Consider the following 22,397-nt stretch of genomic DNA (forward strand, 5'->3'; position numbering starts at 1 on the left):
CCAGCTACACAAAGACACACTCTCACAAACAAATCCTCTTATGTGCAGCCCATATGAATGCTTAATTCAGCAGCGAAAACACACACACAAAAGGCCGAGAGCTGCCGGGTGAATTATTGATTGAGTGTGTGCCACCCTTGGCCAGCGGTAGCCACCCATGTCCCAGTCCAGTGTCTAAGAGCTATTAGTGCTGACAGTAAAGAGACAGGCAACATGATAGCAGATCACTGAGAAGCTGGCAGCCTCCGTCTGAAGGGACTGCGGGCATTTTTTCAAATGATTTTCTGCCCTGACTTCTTGTTGAGTTAAACTGATGTGCACACAGGGCGCTGTAATTTACTTCTCCCTCTTCCAGGCCTCCGCTGAAGGGAGCGGACTTTGTATGGATGTGGATGGTTGAATGTATGTGTGGCTATGCGTGTGTCGTGAATTGTAATGATGTTGGCATTTAGAATAGAGGGAGCAGTTGTGACATCGTTGGTAGGGAGACTAAATTTCTCTTCCATCAATGTCAACTGATTGCTTGGATAAATAAAACTCAGACTACAGAAATATTAGAAGTCTGGGCTATGGAAGATTTCTTATTGAAAACCAGAGTGTGCTCTAACGCAGTCTGCTCAAATGTCAGTTGAACATTTAATTGACTCTCCTTTTCACGCCAACTAATAAGTCAAATACTTTATCTTGGAAATGCTGCACTTTGTCTGTTTATGCTCATTTAAATTTGCCAGAATTAAAGTTGAGACTACAACACAAAGGTATTCATCAACAGCTTCTACTGCATCCTGGGCTGTAATAACCTGCTAGGGGTCTAGTCTGTTGTCATTATTGGATGCAACTTGCGACATTCTGCTTTGGGTTTTTTTTTTTTTTTTTTTTTTGGCCATTTTAACCTAAAATTCTGGCAGTTTTACTGCTGCATGATTCACACATCATATTCTCAGGAAATATGCTGTCTGTTTCTGAGCTAACATGGAAGTGAGACTGGTGAGAAAAAAAGTTTAAAAAAGTTGGGATAAATGCGATGCTAGAGTTTTTAACCAGCATCGTTAGATACAATTATAGTCTTATCTTGTTCATTAGCCTCCTCGATTGAGCCCTGTTTGTTTATTTGACATGGAAAACAGTGATGGAGCAAAAGCAAGACGATGAATCTCCGTTTGACCCGGAGCAGTGAAACATGTGTCGACTTTAGTAGAACTGCAGGTCACAGTTGCAGATGTAAGTTAATCAGCGGTTGAGACGTGTCTAAACCCTGCTCAGCTCCGTGCACTCGCCCCTCATCTCCTTGCGTTGTCCTGGTGATCTGCATCCTTAATTCGTGAGAGGAATTTCTAGAATCCTGTGAGGAGTGATTGTTTGAGCCGAGGTTTGGTCGACTCCAAACCTTTATCCCAAAACACGAGTTCCGAAGTTGTTCTGTGTGTACTCCCTAATCCAAATGTATACTCCCTCCTCGTTATGTGAGCCGCTTGATGAATCAGAGAGGACTTGTACCTTGTTTTGAATGTTAAGTGTGTGAACTTTTTCTTTTTTTCTCTCTTCTCAGACGGATATGTTATGACTGGAGCTGCCTGGCAGACCGGCTGTGACCATATTAGCACAGTGTGACTCCTGCCTCTCTGCAGCTCTCTCCCCGTACACTTTGTCCTTTTCAAATATATAAATAATCAAAAACAGTTGATTAATTTCCCCTCTGATGCATCACAGCGATTGCTAATGTCTGAAAAAGGGAAAAGTTTAGCCTCCCTCCCTCCCCCGCCCTGTCCCTTGCCTCCCCCGCTGCCTCTCCCCACGCCTTTCCCCTCCGGCTTCCATTTCCGACACACGCGCTTCACACTGTCTGATCTTCTCAATCTGCTGCTAATATGCCTTTCAGAGTGCTTGTCTTTTTTGAGCTACCCTTCCCCTCGACCCTCTCGCCGCTCTCCTCCTCCCCCTCCTCCTCCCACTCCCTCCATCAGACACAGTTTAATGGTGACAGCCATTCAATCGGATAATTAACATCCGTTTAACGCTCATTAACCGGGATGTATTTGTCTCGTTTGATTTGTAATTACCAGGCCTTTTTCACAGGAAAACACTACGGTAATGTTCCCTTTGTGATGGCTTCATTGATGGAATTGATTTGAACGCAGCAGGGAGGCCAACAGGGAGGCAGGGAGAGGCAGGACTGTGTATGCACTGAAGACATTGACGCCGTCCTTGTTATTTGTCTTACTTTCTCTCATATCAGTGCTCTTCAGGCAGACAGAAATTCAGACAGCTCGAGTGTCTGCACCATGAACAACATATCTATGTACTTATGAATGTCTATGAGATACAAACACACACAAAACTAGCATCCATGTAACTATGACATACACTATATAGAAGAACATATTGCTAGATCGATAAAATGACAAAAACACCATTCGGATGAGTTCTGTGTGTAATTCTCAAAGCAGAAATAACCAAATGGGAGAACTTTCTGTATTTTTGGCCACTTTGATGGTTCTTATTTATCCATCCAGCAGACACAGCCTTCATTCGGAGTAGAGTGTCAGTCCACCTGATGGATTTAAGTCCAATATTAACCCTCCTTTCAGTTCTGTTTTGATCGCCACTAACTCCTGGGAAATATCTGTCCCTATAGCTGCTAAACGCTCCATTATGCTCACCAGCTGGTCCCTATCTGTATGTCAGGTAGCATAAAGCAGATTTTTAGACCTTTTTAAACTGCTGCCTGCTCGTGCTGGAAATAAGGTTGTTGGGAGCAGTGAGCGTCAAACAGTAAACATGAAAGCTGTACAACGAAAACAATGAGCTCAAAGACCCCCACAGAGCTGGGGGGACCTGCTGGTGCACAGAGTCATTTTATCCATTGTTTAAATGAAAATACAGATTAGTGCAGCTCTGAATGTAACTGTCACCATTCTGTTATTGGCTGACGCTGATTAACAGCCAGGTAGCCGTGACTCAACACAGAAAAGCCTCAGGCTCTGAACTGCAGTGCACATTAGCTTCCTAGCTAATGTTTCCTCATTGCCTACTAGTTTGGTCACTTATCTTATATTGCATCTGTTGTTGCTGATTAAGCTACCAATCAAACATCCACTGCGGGACAAGTGCTGCTAATGCAATTTTGCAGGCTAGTTAGAAACTGCAAACCTCAACGTTGTTCAGTTTAGGTGCTAAATGTTACAAGTCTGTCCCGTGTGTGTAAGTAACAGTTACCAGCAGACATTTATTATCTCCATATTCCTGTGACCCTGCCTGCTCAGCTGTCAATCAAACACATACATAGTTATGCCCACTCAAAGACTTGTTTTTCTTTCAGTAATAACAGTATTAATTTAAAATTTGGAAAACACTAATTTTATCTATAAAAACTGATAACTATTTTGATCTTGTTGAATTTAAAGTAGAGAACTGTTGAAATGTTAAAGTACTAGTTTATTAAGATTGTTACCTCAGAATGAGCTCATAATATCTAGAGCGGGAGGAGGTCGTCGTCCAAGGAGTCCACCATATTGCAATTCCATGTTTTTATAGCCCAGTGAGAAACCAAACACAGAGGGCCTTTCACAGCCACCAATGGTCCTCCTACACGCTCGGTAAGGGAGGGGTAAGGCGAGAGGTATTCAGTCGGTTGTAATCTGCAACCTCACCACTTGATGTCACTAAATCAGTGGTGGACAATCTTTTTTCCTCTCAATGGATATTTTCAGCTTTTATCCATCAAGGGCCATGCTATGCCATGCCTGTTGAACTCATATCACACTAACGTCTGCGATTGCAGGAATTGCTTCTCTTTGGTGAGGAGTCTGATGTTAGCTGGTAGTGATGGTGATGATGCTACTCACAGTTACTCACAACTCACACTTTTTCATCACTGCAATTTCGTCCCCACAAACTAACTTCGACATGCTGACTTGTCCTGTACTTCAACAAAAAGTAATCCTTAGTTAATTTCTTCTTATTTCTTCTTGGAAAGCATAACACTCTGCATCTACTGATGCATTAAAGTGATGTCATCTGCAAATGTGTGCTGCATTCAGGGTCCACAGGGCTGTAAAAAGTGGTGGCTGAGGCTCTCCCCCCTCAGCACTAAATCCTACACACAGGTCTATTTTTCTCTTTGTTCAAACAGATTTTGTCAACAAGGTCATCTAATTGTGTGATAGATTACTTTAAGATTGTGCTGTGATCATATTGCCAGAGGTAACCCAGGTGCCCAGTGGGATAAACAAGTGCTTTTTCACCTGGACAGTTTCAAATTTGCCATTTTTCAAGGTGACTCTTTGAGTTTTGTGTAAGGTGGTCATGTTTCTGATGCTTCGTAATTATAAAGAGATGCAATCTATCTACATCTATCTTCAAACTTTGTCTCATTTTCTAGTTTCTATCTAGCCTCATTCTTAGGGCCATCATCACACATTTCCTGCTCCATCAGTAAGTCCTCTCTGTCAGATTGATGTACTGTACATTAATTATTAATCAGTTGCATATTGGATTTATTATGATATTGAATGTGAGGACACTGAATAGGATTTTTTTTTCCTTAAAATTATAAACAAGTTTGTGAAAGTTTGACTCTTATTCTAACAGAGAAGTTAGAAGTTTCAGCATTTGTGTGATGGATGTTAATACCAGTTTGACCATGGCCTTGTCCTGATTCTCCCAGAATGCCACGAGACACTTTTATATGCGACAAACATTCGTAATGAATTTTTTCCTAATATTGATCGCAGTCTCTTCCTGTGTTGTCCTGTGTTGTCCTCTGACCCCACCACAAACAAGCTGAACCCATCTATTCATCCTCCTTAAAGGATCCTTCAGCAGCCCCATCAATCTATCCCCAAGGTCATCTATCTCCATGCACCCGGACATAACACTGAGTAAATCAGGTTTACATCAAATTGGAAGGGGACACCTTCATTTAAAGTGTACGTTGGGCTGAGACACAATCCAGCAGTTAGTATCTGGACTGGTGATGAAGGGGGGGGGGCAATATGGACGGTGAGTGTCCCATTTCCATAGCTGATCTCACCGACACGTTCATCCATCACTCAGACAGCTTCAGCGGCTCGTTAGTGGCTTCATGTGCTCCCCAGGGAAACAGTTAAGGAGCCTTTGGCTAACTTTGTCACTGGATTTTGGAGCGCGCTTACTTTCTTACAAGGTCGTTGCTGTGCGAGGTCTAGGACATCTGGACTGGAGATGTTCCTGAAGCACGTCTAGAACTTTTAGATCTGCTCCTGTTTACACATAATGTTCAGGATATATTTTAAAGTACACACTTGTGATACTTTATCTATAAATGTCTGTTTCGACCCACTGTTACTGATTGATGCAGCACATAGTAGTATAACCATATCCAGTTCATTAAAGAATCTATATAACCTGCTTAGTAGATGTTTCCATGACAAAAATATTGTGGCACATACGAGGTGATGTGAATTGGTTAAATAGCATAAACTGAAATATTCACCATGAGTAGGTAAAGGAAACTGAAACATCACATATTGTGTGAATTCTGTCTAACAACCAGGACTGTAGATCTCAAGTTCAGCTTGAGTCCCATCTCCAGACGTGTTTCTATAATCTGGCACTTGGCCTGGTTTCATGGGTGGTTTGACTTAAACTTGTTTTGGTCTATTTTTTTTTTTTACCTTTCCTGCCCAGCGTTGCTGGCTGCTCGTGTAGCAGACCAGAGAGCCTGCCTTACTGTCAGCTCCACACAGACAGGCAGAAGTTCTTTAATATTATATGGAATGTTTTGCGTGATCATTTCAGGCCAATATACTGTATTTAGGTTAGGTTAGGATTTATGTACATATTGGACGATTTTACACCTCAGGATTTAGGATTCAATGGCGGCAGTCATTACAGCAGTGTGCTTTTTCTGTACCTGTAGCCTGGCCTTGTGGGTTTTGGGATGGGTAGTGGGTCCATCATTGGGCAAACATTTGCAAACAAATGTGTTTTCCAACAACAGTTTAAGTGTTCCTGAGCCCAAGTAGTAACATCCTTTATCCAATCATGTGTTCACAAAGTGGTGAACCTCGCTCCATCCTCGCTTGTGAGCGACTGAGTCTTTCCAGGATGCTCCTTTCATACCCAATCATGATACTATCACCTGTTACCAATCAACCTGTTTACCTGTGGAATGATCCAAACAGGTGTTTTTGCAGCTTTCCACAACTTTCCCAGTGTTTTGTTGCTCCTGTCCCGACTTGTTTGAAACACGTTGCTGCATTCAATTCAGAATAAGCAGATATTTTCAATAATGAATGATGAAGGTGATGAGGTCAAACATGAAGTATTTTGTCTCTTCAGTTGAGTATTTGTCAAGAGTATAAGAGTCAAGTCAAGAGTCAAGTTATCACATTCTGTTTTACTCATGTTTGATACAGGATCCCAACCTTTTTGGAATCACATTGTAGTGGTTTTTCTAATTGCAATAGCAATTTTAACAATTAATACAACATTTCGGCCAACTGGTTTTCTGTTGCAATCACTTGTGAACATTTCTAAATCCAACAGATTGTACTGGGTGATTTCAGCTGACCCTCAGCTTTAACTGTAAGACAGCAATTTCTTAAATTGAATTTGTGGACTCTTTTCTACTTTTATTTCATTTGCTTGCACTAGGACTTGTCACTTAAGTGGTCTTTACTACAGCTCTGGCAGCAAGTGACATCTGGGCCCAGCATCGACACAGTGCCTCAAAAACAATTCTAAAAATGGGGACAAAAGAAAAGCAAGACATTTTCTTATTAGCACCTTTGTGTACAATTTAAGAGCTTTCAAACAACCCAAAACTGCACTAAGAGAAAAGATGTAATATCTCTGGATGAGTGGCAGGCTAGAACCCAAATGCAAGACACAGAAGCAGACTCTGTAGCAAGAAAGCTCCGTTTACTTCAGGAGAGTCAGGCATTCAAAGGTCAAGCAAATCCGACAGGGCAGGGAGATCTGAAGTCCAGGAATCAAACAAAAGGGGTCAAACAAACAGGTCAGGTAAAGCAGGTATCTAGCTAGGTAAAACACACTAGACAATCTGGCAGGGGGTGCATGAAACTGGACAAGTATAAATACTGTGGGAATAATGAGGCATCGAGCTGAAGGTGATTGGAGTGAGGTGGGATAATACAGGTGAGGGGAATGAGGTGGGGTGCTGCAGGGCAGGAGGGAGTGGCAGGGTGTGAACCGGCAAGAGAGCTAGTGATATGAACCGGACAGAACAGGTGAAAAACATAGACTTAGGGTTGGCAGGGGGCGTGACAAAAGTGACTTGTGGAGATTTTGTTTTTATCAGCCTCATGGTAAGTTAAAGAAAATGGACTGAAAAAGCACAACCTCCACTGGAAAGCCATTAAGAAAAAAAAAAAGACAAATGGAGTCAAAACAGCCGAGTACAGTTCATTTATGGGCGCAACACCATCATCAGACTAATACATCTCAGCAAGTAAGGCCTCAGTGTGGTACTATTTTTAACATAATTCATCAACCATTTTCACTCCACAATCCACATGTTGCTTCACTCCTTTTAACTGTATCCACAGAAGATGAGCAGATCTGTTTTTTTCTGTGCTTATTTTTGTTTTCAATAAAGAAATGCATTTTTTTGTGTTTTCTCTAGATTTTAGGTTTACTAAAATGTATCCTTGAAGCGGAGCGGGCTCGGAGCCAGCGCTGAACGTTGAATTTGAGCTTTCACCAGCCAGCAGGTTGCACTTAAGACCACACTCCCCTCCCCTGAACCCCCCTCCTCCCTCAGTCTCCTCACGTGTGGGACAATGATGTGCTTTCTCCAGCAAACCCCCCCTTTTTTTTCCAACGTATTTATTTACCCACTTATACAGGGAATAAATCAAGGTCAGCACACAATGCCACACACGGCTATTAAGATTCATTGTAATGCAAATTCTCCTGTAGCGAGTGCACTACATTGACAGGTACTGACACGCCGGGCAACACACAAACAGCCACATATGAGCACACACACATGCAAAGACACACGTATTTACCAACTTACACATTCTGTAAACATTTTACCTAAAGGAGAGCGACTGAGCAGAGGAGGACGTGTCTCTCCACACTTCACCTCCCTTCTCCTTCTATTTCCATCACGTTTTCTCTCATCCTCCACTTTCAGCCATATCATATCCTAACCTCTGAAAACTTGTCTGCTCATCAGTATTATAAACTCTATGATACAGTCATTTTAAATGTTAAAAACATAAAAAAATATGTTCTTTTTCAGGAAAGCTGCTGAAAAATGTTTTGCAGCGTGTCACAGTTTTTAAATCGGTAATGTCTTATTGTGTTGATGTGTCACCTGCTGTTCAACAAAATGTGATTTTGTTGAAACATGGAACTTACTTTTGCATTAATTCCTGTGTAATTCCGCTCTCCAACTGTCTCCAACTTCACCATTTTTAGTTAGTGACACACAAATTGTGCAAGACAAAGCAAAGTGAGCAGGCTCACTGATTCTCTTAAAGGACCAGTGTGTGCGATTAAGCAACATCTGGATGTAACTGCAACCAACTGAAGTGACCCCTCACTTTCCAAGCATGTAGGAGAACCTACTGTAGCTGCGAAAAATGCAAAAGACACTGCATAGAGCCAGTGTTCGGTTTGTCCATTCTGGGTTAGTGTGAAATGGCAATTCAACATGGTGGATTTCATGGAAAAGGACCTGCTCCTGATCCAGCTTCAGCAATTCTTATTTTCAGGCGATTATACACGAATGAAAACATAAGATTTCTCCCATATTCTGACCCTAAATCATACACGCTGGTTCTTTAAATTACAGCAACACTGGAGCTAAGGATGCACCTACATGTAGTATTGTCAAACATCAGTGTCCATTGCTGGATCCATGATATCCTTATCCTCATCAAGCCAGCCTGGGTCCTACACTTCCCATAATGCAACTCAGTAGCGTCTTTCATCATATTCTCCCTCGCTTAGTAAACACCCACGTCTATCAGAATCCATGAGCCATGTTTAGACAGTAAAGCAGTCTTTTGTGAAAGATTTGAAGCCTCGATCCCAAACAGAGATAAGTGTGTCGACATCATTAGGGTTATTTTCTGCACACAGGCTGCAGATGACATTCTGTTTTCACAGGCTCAGTACTGCCCATGATGAGTAAAGTGATGTCCGTGTGAACAATCAAAAGAGTGCCTCCCTTGACTGTACTCTTTTACACAGCGTGCTGTGATATTTTGTGTGATATCTGCGCAGAGACGAGCGTCAGTGTCGATGTGTCGTAGCAGGTTTGGGCAGGATTGACATGGCTTCTGGTCATGTAAACAGTGTAGTGAAGTTCAAATGCTGCGTTATCATTACTCACTAAATATCAGTGGATAGCCTGCGTTGCAGGCACATGCAGCGAGGGTGACGGCACTGTAGGTGAGAGCGAACAAAGCATTGTGATAATTAATTCTACCAAGGTCTTGAACATTAATGTGATTTATTGACATTTAATGCTCCACACATTCCTTTTTGAGTACATTGCATTAAATATAATGGGAAAACCAGGAGAAAAATGACCTTAGTCCAAAGCCTGGCTTGTCAGCCCAGAATCTACTGGTCTCTGTCTTTTGACTCACCTTTAATGCTAATGATAATATTTTGATCGTTTGCTTTCCTGTGTTGAGGTTTTCTCTGTCCAGAGCACCGAATGAGCAGCACATTAGAAGCAGAGTGAAAGGTTATCGCGGCTGGTCTTGACAGAGAACTGCCTTCCCTCTGCCTTTGCATATTCACCTGATAAATTCATGTTGCATGTGGTTACTGTGGCTGCATCAGACGCCCCGCGTGTATGCTTGTGTGTGTTTTGCATTATCATAACCTTTGCATGTGTGTGTGTCCATGAGCGAATGTGTGGAGAACTCCTGGTGAATCTGTCAGAGACTTCAAAGCGCTCGCCGCCTCTCTCCTTGATGAACGAGCTGTTCCGATGTTTATCGTGACCTGCTTTTCAACTCAGGGGCTTCACAAAAAACATCAAGGGATGGAGGGATTAACGGGATAAAAAGGAGGAAGAGAAAACAGTCTGGGATAAATATCGCAAATAGAAATATTTTCAGGCTCCTGTGGGGGCTCTGACAGTGAAAGAAAAGAGCACTATCGCCCCCAGTCTGCTTATCACTAGTGATACATATACTGTAATGTGTGTGTAGGTGTGTGCATGTCTCTGTGTGTGTGTGTGTGTGTGTGTGTGGACATATCTGAGCATCTGCTCTGTGTTTTACATTATCAGCACTTGTGCAGGTGCATGTGTGGGTGTGTTTATGTAATGTGTTGCATATTTTGAGAGGTAAAGTTAATTCTCCGTTGTCATTTTCACAGCTTTAAATGCTGCAGCTTCGACCCCCGATAAACGGAACGCAAATCAATAAAAGGCTCAGCTTCCTCGTGCTTAATGTTGCTGAAAGATTAAGACATTTACACCGATGCACTGAAGCTTCAGCATGTGGCACTGCAGATAGCTATGAAATACTGAAGAGAATAAAAAGAGACATTTAAAAAGAGCCAACCAAATAAAAACAATGTGCATCAAATACTGTGTTTTTCCACTGTGGGTTTTTCACCAAAGATGTTAAGTTAACTTGTGAGAGCACCCGTCTCTTATTAAGACTTTCTTGAGAGTTGACTTCTAAAGACAAATGCAAACAGGGAGATAACCCAGGCCCCCCCGCTCTCCACCACCTGAGTGTCAGTTACACTCAATTCTAATCACTTAACACAGCCGAAAGAAAAAACTGTAAAATTCAGAAGTGGAGGTCAAACTGATTCATGTCTGCACGTTCAGAAATTACCCTTGTACAAAGCTGGATAACCAGAATTTCAATCGGCTGGCTTAGATGTCATCTGAGCGAGTAAATGGAGCTAACAATATGTGCTGATGGAACTGATGAAACTGACAAGAAGTTGTATGACTCTGAATACAAACTGTGTCTGTGGTGTTCAAAGGACTTTTGTCAACCTGATTCTATTGTGTTAAATTCAGATTTCACAAGCTAGCTAGCAACAGCTGCTCGTAGTATTGAACAATAGCGCTAAAGCACGTTCATGCCATGCTCAAAATAAAGGCCATAATTATGAACAGCTAAGTGGAAAAAAACGCTCACTTCAGCCTCCTGGCTATGATTCCATGTAGGAAAGTTAGATCTAAATAAGACAATATTAGCACAAATATATGTGATTCAGCCAATTAAAACTGGAACACTGTTTCTATGTGGATTAAGCTGTCAACAATTAACAGCTATAAATACTGTATGTGATTCATTAATAGCTAATTGAACGTATTTCTGTGGTGTGTGAATGCGTGGCTAACAATGCTAACAATAATGAACACGAAGTGTTTTTGTTTGTTCTGTTAATGCCAGTGCTGATGCTCTCAGCAGTCAGTTAGGAAGTGTGCAGCATGGAGAAAACTTTCTTTGAAGACACTGGTCACTAACATACAGTACAGTAGTGAATAACTAGCACAGTCGGGCGTAATTATCAGCTTTTAAGCAGATCTCATGGACGATATAGTCAAAATGTGGCCTGCAAGCCCTGCAGCTCCCTCTAGGTTTGTTTGTCAGGCTGATGTCTGTAAATGAAGTCCAGATATTTTTGTCTCAACACAGTATTTCATTGGTAATCAGTGGAAGGAAAGCTGAGCTGGTAAAATCTTTTCTGCAGTTTTCTCCTCGCTGCTTTCATTTCACAGCTACTGGCTCGGCTCAGACTTCCCAGCTCTGGTTTGTGTCCTCGAACTGCAAATCTTTCTAGTGTCGCCGGTTTGAAAAGGCAGAGAATCCGGAGTGTCACTGAGTCACGTTGCTTAATTTTCCACAATGGCACTCAAAAATAAGAATCAATTAGTCAAATGCCTGCAATCACCATGAAATCCATTAAAAATAATATGCAGAAAACACGCAATACCAACACAAAAAGTTAAAGATCTTTCTTTCACATCCAGAGAAAGGAACAGAGGTGGATCAAGCATTGTGTGTGTGTGTGTGTGTGTGTGTGTCGATCTATTCCTTCTTCATAAGAGCCATATTTCAGCAGAGGTTTTCACCGTTTCCAGCCTTTAATTGTCCTCGGCTTCTCATAGAAATGTTAGAGCACTTTCATGACATGAATAATGTAGGCCCACTAACTGATTCACTTTTTTGGTTGCATCATGAGAGGCAGCATTCCTATGACAACCACACAACAAGGAGCAGAGAGTCTCTCCCAGCCTCTTCCTGTCTGTCCACGTCTACACGTCTGCTCGTCATGAAAGCATGTATCGTCAGCACGGAGGACAGGCAGAGAGAAACAGACATTTCCACAAGCGGTGCTGACAACCATAAGAAGTCATGGCGCATTAAATGCTGAATCATAAGTGATGGAGATTGAATTATGAAGTCTAGCTAACGAGGGGAGGCCCTGTTGTGCAATGGTGCATTTGCATAAAAGTCTTCCTCATCTTACTCATTGCAGATGAATCAGTTTAAAATTGAAAAGTCATTAAAAAAATGTTCATTTTTGTACTCTCATACTTGTATTTACTGTTTGAACCACGACTGGCTTCAACACAACTCTGAAACTCTTGTGCTCATACATCATTAACTCAAAAGTCACTTAGTTACTAAAATTTGCACTGACTAGCAGACTTTTTAAACAAACTCTTTATCGAAAACAAACTGAATAGTGAGAGTTTTAATCAGAAAAACATGTTTCTAAATGGAGAGTGTTGAAGTTAATTAACTGTAACAATGTAAGTACAATATAAAATGAATGACAGTATCAAAGCCCACTGCTGTGATTTTAGATTTGTATCTCGTGGTGGCTTCTGGTTGTGTCAGAGATGTGAGAGGGATGTTTGACCACAGGAAGTCAGGAGAGGCGCAACACAAAAAAGGATCAGGATCAGGATCACGCTCAGAGACATTCAGGTGGCTCTGACAACTTCACACGTCCACGTAAAAACAGTGCTCACTTCTCTTTATGCAAAAAAACTCATAGCTTTGCATTTTGTAATCAGTTTGAAAATGTCATATTTCAGTGTCACTTTCTTTCTTTTTTACTAAAGAATGTTTTCTGTTTGAATTTGGTTTTCTTCAGTTTGCACAGGAGTGAAGATAATGCCCCTCTCCCCCCAGAGCGTCTAATAAAAACTGGCCTCTGAATCTGAAGAATTCATGTTTACTTCATTTATTTTAATTTCGGAGGCAAATAATGCAGTGTTTTATCCATCAACTTTGTTTTTCTTTCTTTTCCATTTTCATTTCTATTTCAGTTGCAAACGTCTGTCAAGTCTAATTCACGCATAATGTGGGCTGACTTCCCACAGCCACAGACGTCAGGGCCCGACTGCTGGCAGCGGTGCTCCGGCCGGACACACCAATAAACACAACTGGCCGTGTGAGGAACCATGTGTGGGTGGATGCAGTAGCATCTTCTCCATTCAGTGGAAGTACATCCTTCAAGGATAATGTGAAGCGTCACACACTGAACGGTTTAAATAGTCACATTTGTCATGTCAAAACAGCTTCATGAGGATGATAACTACAGCATGTTCAAATGAACAATTCACTGGAAATAAAGTGGAGGTAAATAACTCAGCCTATCAAATTAAACACCGTTATGCAGGATGTCATAAAATCTAATCACATGGTAGATTTGCACATCTAGGGTGTGTGTGTGTGTGTTTCTGTTTCCAGCCATGGTGAATATTTGCATGTGTGCTTTTCAGGTACAAGCATGGGAAGGTTTTATTTCTTTTCAAACGTGTCAGCCAGTAATCCAGAATACATTCTAACGATTCACTTTGCTATAATTTCACTCATGTTGGTTATCCAATTTCATGGTTCTTTCAGCACCTTTGAAGTCTAAGCACCTAAAATGGTCTTCTATAAACTTAACAAGGAAAGGTTAGAAAAACACTGCATTCGTAAACTAACACTCAGCATTCTGGGAAAGCATAAATTACTCTGTGAGAGAGGGCAAATACAAGCACGCCGGTGTCTGCAGCTGCTTTCTGAGTGTATGCAAGGTTTACTCCTGCCCCATTTACCATAGCAGAAGCCTATTAACCGCTTGGAAAGAGAATATATTTATCAGAGCTCCCTCCATTATTAATCAGTGCAGAGTTAAAAGTGAATATGTATCAGAGGAGCTGAATAAGGTTGAAACACGGTCTGGATTCTGAGGGTCTCACTGGGAGTATCAACAGTGCAGAGCCTTTTCAGCCCAAATCTGAGCAGAAAGAAGTATGACTTTCATCTCCCCTGCTCCGCGGTCTCTACGGTTACAAGGCCTGTAATTATACATAGATTTGGAGGAGGGGTGCGAGGGGAGGGCGGGGGGATTCGGGAGGTGGGGTGTTATGTCCTAAAATGAATGCTTTGGAGGATATGACACAGTTTTGAAAAAGTTAAAGCTGCGTTCATATGCACAGCTTGCTATAGGAGTGTGATTCATGCCTTTCTGGCTGCACTCGCTCAATTTTATCATGGTCTGAGTGATTATGGGGGTGCACAGCCCTTCCCTGCAAGCTCTCTATTTACTCTATTTATTTTCTCTCTGCAGCCTGTGAGGTGGGTTTCTATAAGCCGGTGGCAGGTGATGGCCTGTGTGGTAAATGTCCTCAACACAGCCACTCAGAGACCAGAGCTGCCCTCTCCTGCCCCTGCGACTCCAACTACTATCGAGCGGCAGATGACCCACCAGCAGCTCCATGCTCCCGTAAGCACAAACACACGGTACACAAGATCATCTGAGCCCATAGGCAGGAAGACACTCGCACACACCCGACACACAGCGAGTGTGGAAAGATGTGCCCAACTTATCTATGCCTCAAAAATCCAATTTACTTTTTTAGGCAGAGATCAAACCTGTGAATGAACTCAAACCTCCATCTTTCTTTTCTCCAGGCCCTCCATCTGCTCCAGTGAGCGTCATCTCCTCAGTCAATGGGACGTCCGTGAATTTAGAGTGGGATCGCCCTCTGGATACCGGAGGTCGCAGCGACCTGCAGTACAGTGTGTTGTGTCAGAAATGCTCCGGGGAAGGAGGGCCCTGCGAGAACTGCGCATCCTTCCCGGGAGGCGCTGGCGGTGGGAAGGCAGGGGCCAGCATCGGGGCCGGGGGAGGAGGGATGGTGGAGCGCTCGGGGACCGCAGCGGTTCGTTTTATTCCCCGCCAGAGCGGGTTGACAGAGCCCTGGGTGACGGTGCTCAACCTGGTGGCTCACACCAACTACTCCTTCCGCATCCTGGCCATGAATGCAGTGACGCACCTGAGCAACGAGCCCACGCCTTATGCCATAGTCAACATCACAACGAACCAGGCAGGTAGGGTTCAGAACAATGACATACAGCTTCTCACTGTGAAGGCACACAGGTCTTTTCCACTATGGAGCTTAATCACCCAGAACTTATTCTGTGTCCCCTGTCCTGGGTTCTGCTTTTGTTTTACCTTGAATATATTTGAGCACTGGTCAGGAAGTGTTACTAAACCCAAGTTCCAGGTATTCTCTGAGGGATGGAAATCAATGTGTTTGCAAAGCAACGTGGCATCAGAGCAGGACCTGTGATACAAGCACTGCAAAGAAATGTGCTTTGCTATATTCTGACTCTAGATGATTCTTAATCAGACTATGTACATACCAGTCACTGGTACTCTCCAACAGCGATGGATGTTGTTTTTGTAGCTCTCATATATGTGGTTTTGAGAGTCACTGGCAATCGACCTATTCAGTCATTTAGATATGAGGATGTGTGTCGGTATGCAGAACGTGGCACCACAGCCTTTGGTTCCTAGAAGTTCAGATTATAGGAAGCTCCAGGTTACGGGTTGTTGGTTCCTGTAGTGGGAAAAAGGGCTAAAAACATTTAGACAGGACAATGGCTGAATAAGAAAGGATGTGCTGTTCATACCAGGTTACTGTGATGTCCTGGGTTCAAATCTGACCTTGAAACTTTCATTACAAGTTATCCATAAGAAGAGGAATTGCACAAAAACAAGCCTGTATATATATAAGATAATAATAAAATAAATAAGAAATAGACCATGTTGTGCCGATAATGAAAAGTAGGTTGTGGCACACACACTTTGCTTTCCATCAGGACGAGTTGGAGGAACACTTCCTCCCTCCACACTGACTCTATAAACACAACAAATTCTATTCGACTTATCTGCATTCTGATTAGAGTAGTCAGTTGTAATAACCATGTCATTAATTAGTTGAAGTCTAACCTGCAAGTTTACCATTTTTCCACTTTTAAAAGTCTTTTTTTCAGAGCAGATTATTTCTGTCCCTCCTGCTGTTCCCAGCAGTCTGAATACACTGGAATTGTGAGAACACAGCCGATAAATTGATTGATTCATACTTTCGGTGCATTCTGGGGTTTTGTGTTGAAAGAGCAACTCTGTGTTGATTTGTGGTTAGTGACTCCCAGCATGGCCTGCCATGAAAGGCAGTAGCAACCGTAGAGAATAACTCACACAGAGTTTCCTGTAGACATTAGACTAGAACAGAAACAATGGGAGGTCATTGAGTCCAGCATATAAGATAAAATGCTGGACAGACAAGAGGTCAGTGTGGTCGTTGTCCCATGACATTATCCGTGATTGAGTCACAAAGGGTTCCTTAAGAAAAACCCAAACTTTATTTTTTACGTGTTACCCAGAAGTGGGTTACATATTCAAATTCATTTTCACGATTACAATCCAATACTTTTCTCTGCTCTCCTTCGCTGGAGCGAATGTTAAATCTACACATGCACCATGGCAGTGGCTGCCGCTGTCTCAGGGAATACTGGATTGAAACAATTATTTTGCATAAGGTTACAATAAGGTTATTGTTAAAAAGTTCTCCTGAACTTTGTGCAGAAAACTCTATGTGACCATGATGTACCAAGTGCTCAGGGACTGATTTTGTTGACCTTCTGCTAGACTTCACTTTGGTGCCAATTAGATCCTCTTTCCACGTGATTTCACTGTACTTCCAGGTGTTGTCACGCTGTGCCAGAGCTTGTTTAATGTTCAGACGAGAGCTCCACAGTGCACCAAGGCCAGTCTGAAGAGACTGTCCTGACTTACAATGACAGCATTGACTACTTGTTGAAATGGCTGTGTTTACCTGACAAGGACTTCTTCTGGCCATGCAAATTATGTCTCAAAAAGAGTGAAAAGTAGCATGATGCTTTTACAGCTTTACAAAATGTCGCAGGGAGGAACTTCTCCATTCCTGCCAACAGTCAACATTGGTTTCTTTCGACCATAACCACACCCTTTCTCTTACCTTAAGCAGATTTTATACCTCAGTGTAACCAAAAAGTATCCATAGTGGTGGTAGTTCCTTTGTACACAACACTTAACGTCAGGGTAATCTCATCACCTCATTATATATGTTGATCACTGAGGAACCACATCTTGAACTGACAAAGCAATGATCTCTCCTGTGTCTTGTGCAGCGCCCTCTGAAGTGTTAGCGATCCGCCAGGAGAACACCAGTCAGAACAGTGTGACTCTGCTGTGGCATGAACCCGACCAGCCCAACGGAGTAATCCTGGAGTATGACATCAAATACTATGAAAAGGTACTACTACAACTGCGACTGCTGTACCTATCAAGAACTGCACTTAGGAAGCAAAAACCCAAACACAGCAGTCATTTGCTTTCGGGTTGTGTCAACATATTCTGTTTATTTCCAAAAAACAACTAGCATGAAACTATGCAGGCACGTATGAGAGGAAGAAAAGTATTACAGTCTCTACCTGGAGAACATAAGCTCATTGTCTTCAAAGGCCTGTGACTAAGCTGAGCCAAGATATTGTGAATGCAGTGGTGGCTGGATGGACTCTGGATAACTTAATCCAAGAAAAAGATCCTGCTGGCAGCTCAGCTAATTGAAAGGAAATAGGGGTCGAGAGAGGGAGAGCAAGACGGAGGATGAGACGGTGTAGATTCCAACTTAGCAAAAGTGACAGTGACAGCAAGCGGCTGGCGGGCGCATAAGCCTCATGACAAGCTAATTGCTGCGAGTGTGTGAATGTGCATATGCATGTGTGTTTGGGCGGGTGGATGCATGCGTGCGCAATGATAGAAATCAGCTAATTGCGGAGGGAGCAGCCGGGGAACAGGCAGTCTCATAGCCAAACAAGCAGGATGGTGTGGGGAGTGCTGAAGGATTAACTCGTCTCCCGCGCTGGTGTCTTAATCTGGCCTCGCGCAGGGGGCGAGACGCCTGTGGGGGATTTCAAGTGGACAAGTCAGCAATGTGCTTCCTTAAGGTTTCGATACCACTGTACTAAACAACAATGCGTCACAGCGAGGGTGGTGGCCGCTGCTGCAGCACACTCGCTGAGGATGATAATGAAGACAAAAAAAGGCTCTTATTTCTGCACCGAGCACTTCTTCATAATTAGGCTCTTAGCCTTTCTAAGGACACATGAATGATTCACTTATTCTTCTGTTTGGATGCACCTTGCACCTCTTATTATTGCTGAACTTATTTATCTCCACACTTATAAAGTACCTGTGAATTCAGTTTGCAACGATGCTGCCGAAGGTATATCGCGATGACGACGATGACGATAATGCTGAACATTATTGGTCACTGAGAGTTCCAAAAAGAGAGCACAGTGCCTCAGAACTACAAATGCATCCCCTTCTTTAATGACTGTGTACATACAAAAGAAAGCTTTGCATGGCAGATAGGCGTGATAGGCTTGAGAATTTATTTTTGAACACGTGATGCGTCATAAAGGAACCTATTATCTGAAAGAAACATGGAAATAAGACAAACACTCATCTAAGTGCCTGTCATTATTCTGGATGAGAGAAGCAGATCAAAACATGCCTCAGGTAAATTACCTGCCAATTACATTTGACTGACAGACAAGGTTGTGTTCATTTAGAATAATTTAAGATCTAGCACGATCTGCCGTTTTCCTCCTTGTTTCAAGATCTTGATGTACTCTATTTTCAAAATCTCCTGAAACAAATGGCACTGCGTCAGAAAATTCATTGTTGAAAATGATCTTAAACTATAAGCATTTTGACTGATAGCATTATAATCAGTGGCGGTACATTTGGACTATAAACACACATTACAATCACGTTGAGACTGAGGAAAGAAATTCTCTCCTTTGTAACACACAAAGAATTTAAATTTTGTTGAACTGCTAGTTAAGTGACAGTAAAATATTCATGTTTCCCCAGTTGATCATTTGCTCCGTGCTGAAGCTGTAACACAGAGTATGTCGAGGAAGCCACTGCTATTATCTCCAAAATGAGAAAACGATACCGATAAGCAGTGGGGGGTGGTGACGACAGACAAAATGAATCTTAACTTTTTACATGGCCAGATACCATTCCAGGGAAGTGAGGAAGTGTTTGTTATTTTAGGAAAGGAGATGTGTTTCAGCACAATAATACATCACCCAAATATCAGTTTGGGTGATGTATTAGAGTACATAATTAATTACGGATTCAATAATACAATTTATTAAATGAATGGTTTAAAAAACAATGAAATTTCTATCCATGCATAAAATAGATGTCTTTGTGGACTGAGGCAACAATTAACTTACACTACAATAAAATGTGATTATTTCTTACCTTATTTTGTTATTATTTATTTTAACAATTAGAAGGATCAATTTGTGTAGCAACACCACTCCTGCAATTCAAATTGCATAATATTAAGTAGTAATAAAAAAAAAATGGACTGTAGCAAAACTAAAAAAGAAATAGATTCACCCAGAGACCTGCTGCTTTATTCCAGATAATCATTAAACTTAGAATCGGCGTGTGTAACAGCTCACCAGTCTGATGTGTAAAAAAACACAAGTATTAATTCCTGTGAGATCCAGACTGATCCTGTCGCAGTGTCGGGAGATTTAAATCAATAATGAAGTTAACAATGCTGTGCCATGTGTGTCTCTCATCTTGGAGACAGAATCAGTCTTGCTGTTGTGTGATGACTGCAGGTATCCCATCATTAAAGGACCGAAGTAGTTGTGGGCAAGTCCGTCACCAAGCAGAACATCTGTACTGATGCTTGTGCAAAACTCCACATTACAGTCTATGAAGTGAAGGACTGCATTGGTAGGATCAACATTTGATCAAAGTTATAATATTATAATATTATCTCCCTATAATCTGCATTAAAAGTATATTTTTGTATCAAAGAGTTGCTTTTATTTGACATGACATTGTTTTGGTAGTGTGAGACGCAGCCTGAAAACAGGCATTTTACACAATAAGTTGCCGATAATGGATATGATCGAAGAGGCAGGACGGAGCTCCGGCAACCTCCAACCCAGTTTATCACCTGCTGACGGGTCAAGTTACGTCTTCCAAGATGCAAAAATCCCATTAAAATCTAATAATGCCATAAAGCAGTTCTGCTCATTGATTAGCAAAATTAGCCACAACGTCCTAATACAGCCACAAATATTGAATGTGTAGCTCAGTGTAAACAGCAGATTCTCTCCCAGCTGACAAGGTTCAAATCATCTTCCCACTCAGCCCTTCACATTATGGAGCAGTGCATTATTATATGGTTACTTAAAGCAACAATAATTGATACTTTTAAAATGACATTGTGTCAGTTGATAATGTGAAAACCTGTAAAACCTGCTTCCCCTCAGCTTTAGAGTTGCAGCTCATTGTTCAGCTCCATTTGTTCAGTCCACAACTTTACTGTTTTGGTTCACTCTCACTGCTCTCACAACATATTTTTCAGTGAAAAAAACCTCCAAAAAGCCACAGTACACTACCTGCTCAGCACTAACTAACAGCAGAGTGACAGAGATGAACACAGTGGAGCATTTAGCAGTTCAAAAAACAACGTTCCCTTCAGGCAGAGACTAAAAACAGCTAAAAGAGAGTGAAATTGGAGTTGAATTCACCAGTTGGTCAGAGACATGGCTCTGCATGAATGATAATGTTACTCTGTGTCTGCTGGATGTGTAAGTGAGCAACTTTTTGCTAACAACTTCTCCATATCAACTTTAAAGTGATGGTATACTGAAACAATGTTGTGTTCACAACTTCAACTATCAATCTGCAGTTTGCATTAAATACTATAAACCGCCATCAATAACCTATTATATGGATTCATGATGAATCGCAGTGAGCTCATAGGCTGACCAGCGTGCAAATTTCCTCTAACCTAAGCTTTGTGTGTGTGGCTTTTTCTCTCACAGGATAATGAAGAGCACAGCTACTCCACTCTGAAGTCTAAAAATACCAGCGCCCGAGTGTCAGGGCTGAAGCCGGGCACCAAGTACATCTTTCAGGTCCGAGCCAGAACGTCAGCAGGCTGCGGACGTTTCAGCCAGAACGTGGAGATCCAGACTGGGAAAGCAGGTGTGTGTGTGTTAGGGTCTAAGAAACAGGGAAACAGAGGGCTTACTGTATCACTGACATGCTGCTTAAAACCTCTTGCCTGCCCTCAGCCACAGGAACCCTTTAGCAGTTGTATGATGATGAACACAGTGGAAAAAGTCCAGTAAGAAAACAGTTTGTTGTGTTAAAACATTTGGCACAGAGAGCTTCTCAAAGCCAGGCCAGACTGCGTGGTCCAGGGCTAAAGAGGCCTGGGTGTCAGCGAGGGCGATAACCGCCTCAGTCCATCCCTCTGTTCCATTGATCTGTGCGTTGTTAGAGGGTCACCCCCGTCAGCAAAACTGCAGCCTTTCCCAGCTTCAAACAGCTGCGCACAGTGCTGGGTGGGCTACAAGTCTTCATGGGTCTGTCCACCTGAGGCAAGTAACACTGAAAGTTAGGAATAACTAAAAAAAGCCTTTTATTGGAACATTTTTCTTTCCTGATAGGGGATTTGGCAGATAACGTGCAGAGCAGACTCTGGGTCTGCAGAGCTAAACCTCCTGCCTGGTAGGAGTCCCAGCGCTGTTTCATTGACTAATAGTCTCCCTTCATTCTGCTGCTCACTGGACCCCGACCCTCCTCCTCTTGATACTGATTCACTTTCAGACTCTGAAAACAGGAGGACTGCACAGATCCCACGAGCCTACATGCTGAGTAATCAATAAGTCCTAAACTTTAGGAAAAACAGACTGAGTAGCCTTTTTCGTCGTGTTCGTTAGCCAACTGCAACCAATGATGCAATTTCTCAGCGCTGAGTTGCACCCAAGCCTGTGTGAGACTTAACAATAACCCGCTTAGGAATAACCAGATAATCAAATCATCAGTGTAGTTTGGTCTGTCTGTCAGGAGGTCAGTCCGCCACTTTTGTCCAGACTAAAATATCTAACTGGTAAACCTTGTAATCATGACTCTCATGGTCTCCATAGAACGAGACCTACTGACTACTTTTGGTGATTGGAGTGAAATATTTTGAAAACTATTGGATGGATTGCCATGAAATGTGCTTCACACAC

The 22,397-nt window shown here is 42.3% G+C and overlaps 1 protein-coding gene across 1 annotated transcript in view; it reads left to right on the forward strand.

Moving 5' to 3' along the window:
- Window positions 1–22,397, forward strand: part of epha8 (eph receptor A8) — a 98,183-nt gene that overhangs the window by 60,908 nt on the left and 14,878 nt on the right. Inside the window, exons 7-10 of the mRNA XM_041956049.1 lie at window positions 14,572–14,727; window positions 14,916–15,335; window positions 17,460–17,584; window positions 21,201–21,363. Of these exons, the coding sequence (XP_041811983.1) occupies window positions 14,572–14,727; window positions 14,916–15,335; window positions 17,460–17,584; window positions 21,201–21,363 (864 nt within the window). The remainder of the gene's footprint in view (window positions 1–14,571; window positions 14,728–14,915; window positions 15,336–17,459; window positions 17,585–21,200; window positions 21,364–22,397) is intronic.

This window comes from Chelmon rostratus, chromosome 2 (assembly GCF_017976325.1).
Source record: "Chelmon rostratus isolate fCheRos1 chromosome 2, fCheRos1.pri, whole genome shotgun sequence".
In the NCBI taxonomy this organism is placed as follows: Eukaryota; Metazoa; Chordata; class Actinopteri; order Chaetodontiformes; family Chaetodontidae; genus Chelmon; species Chelmon rostratus.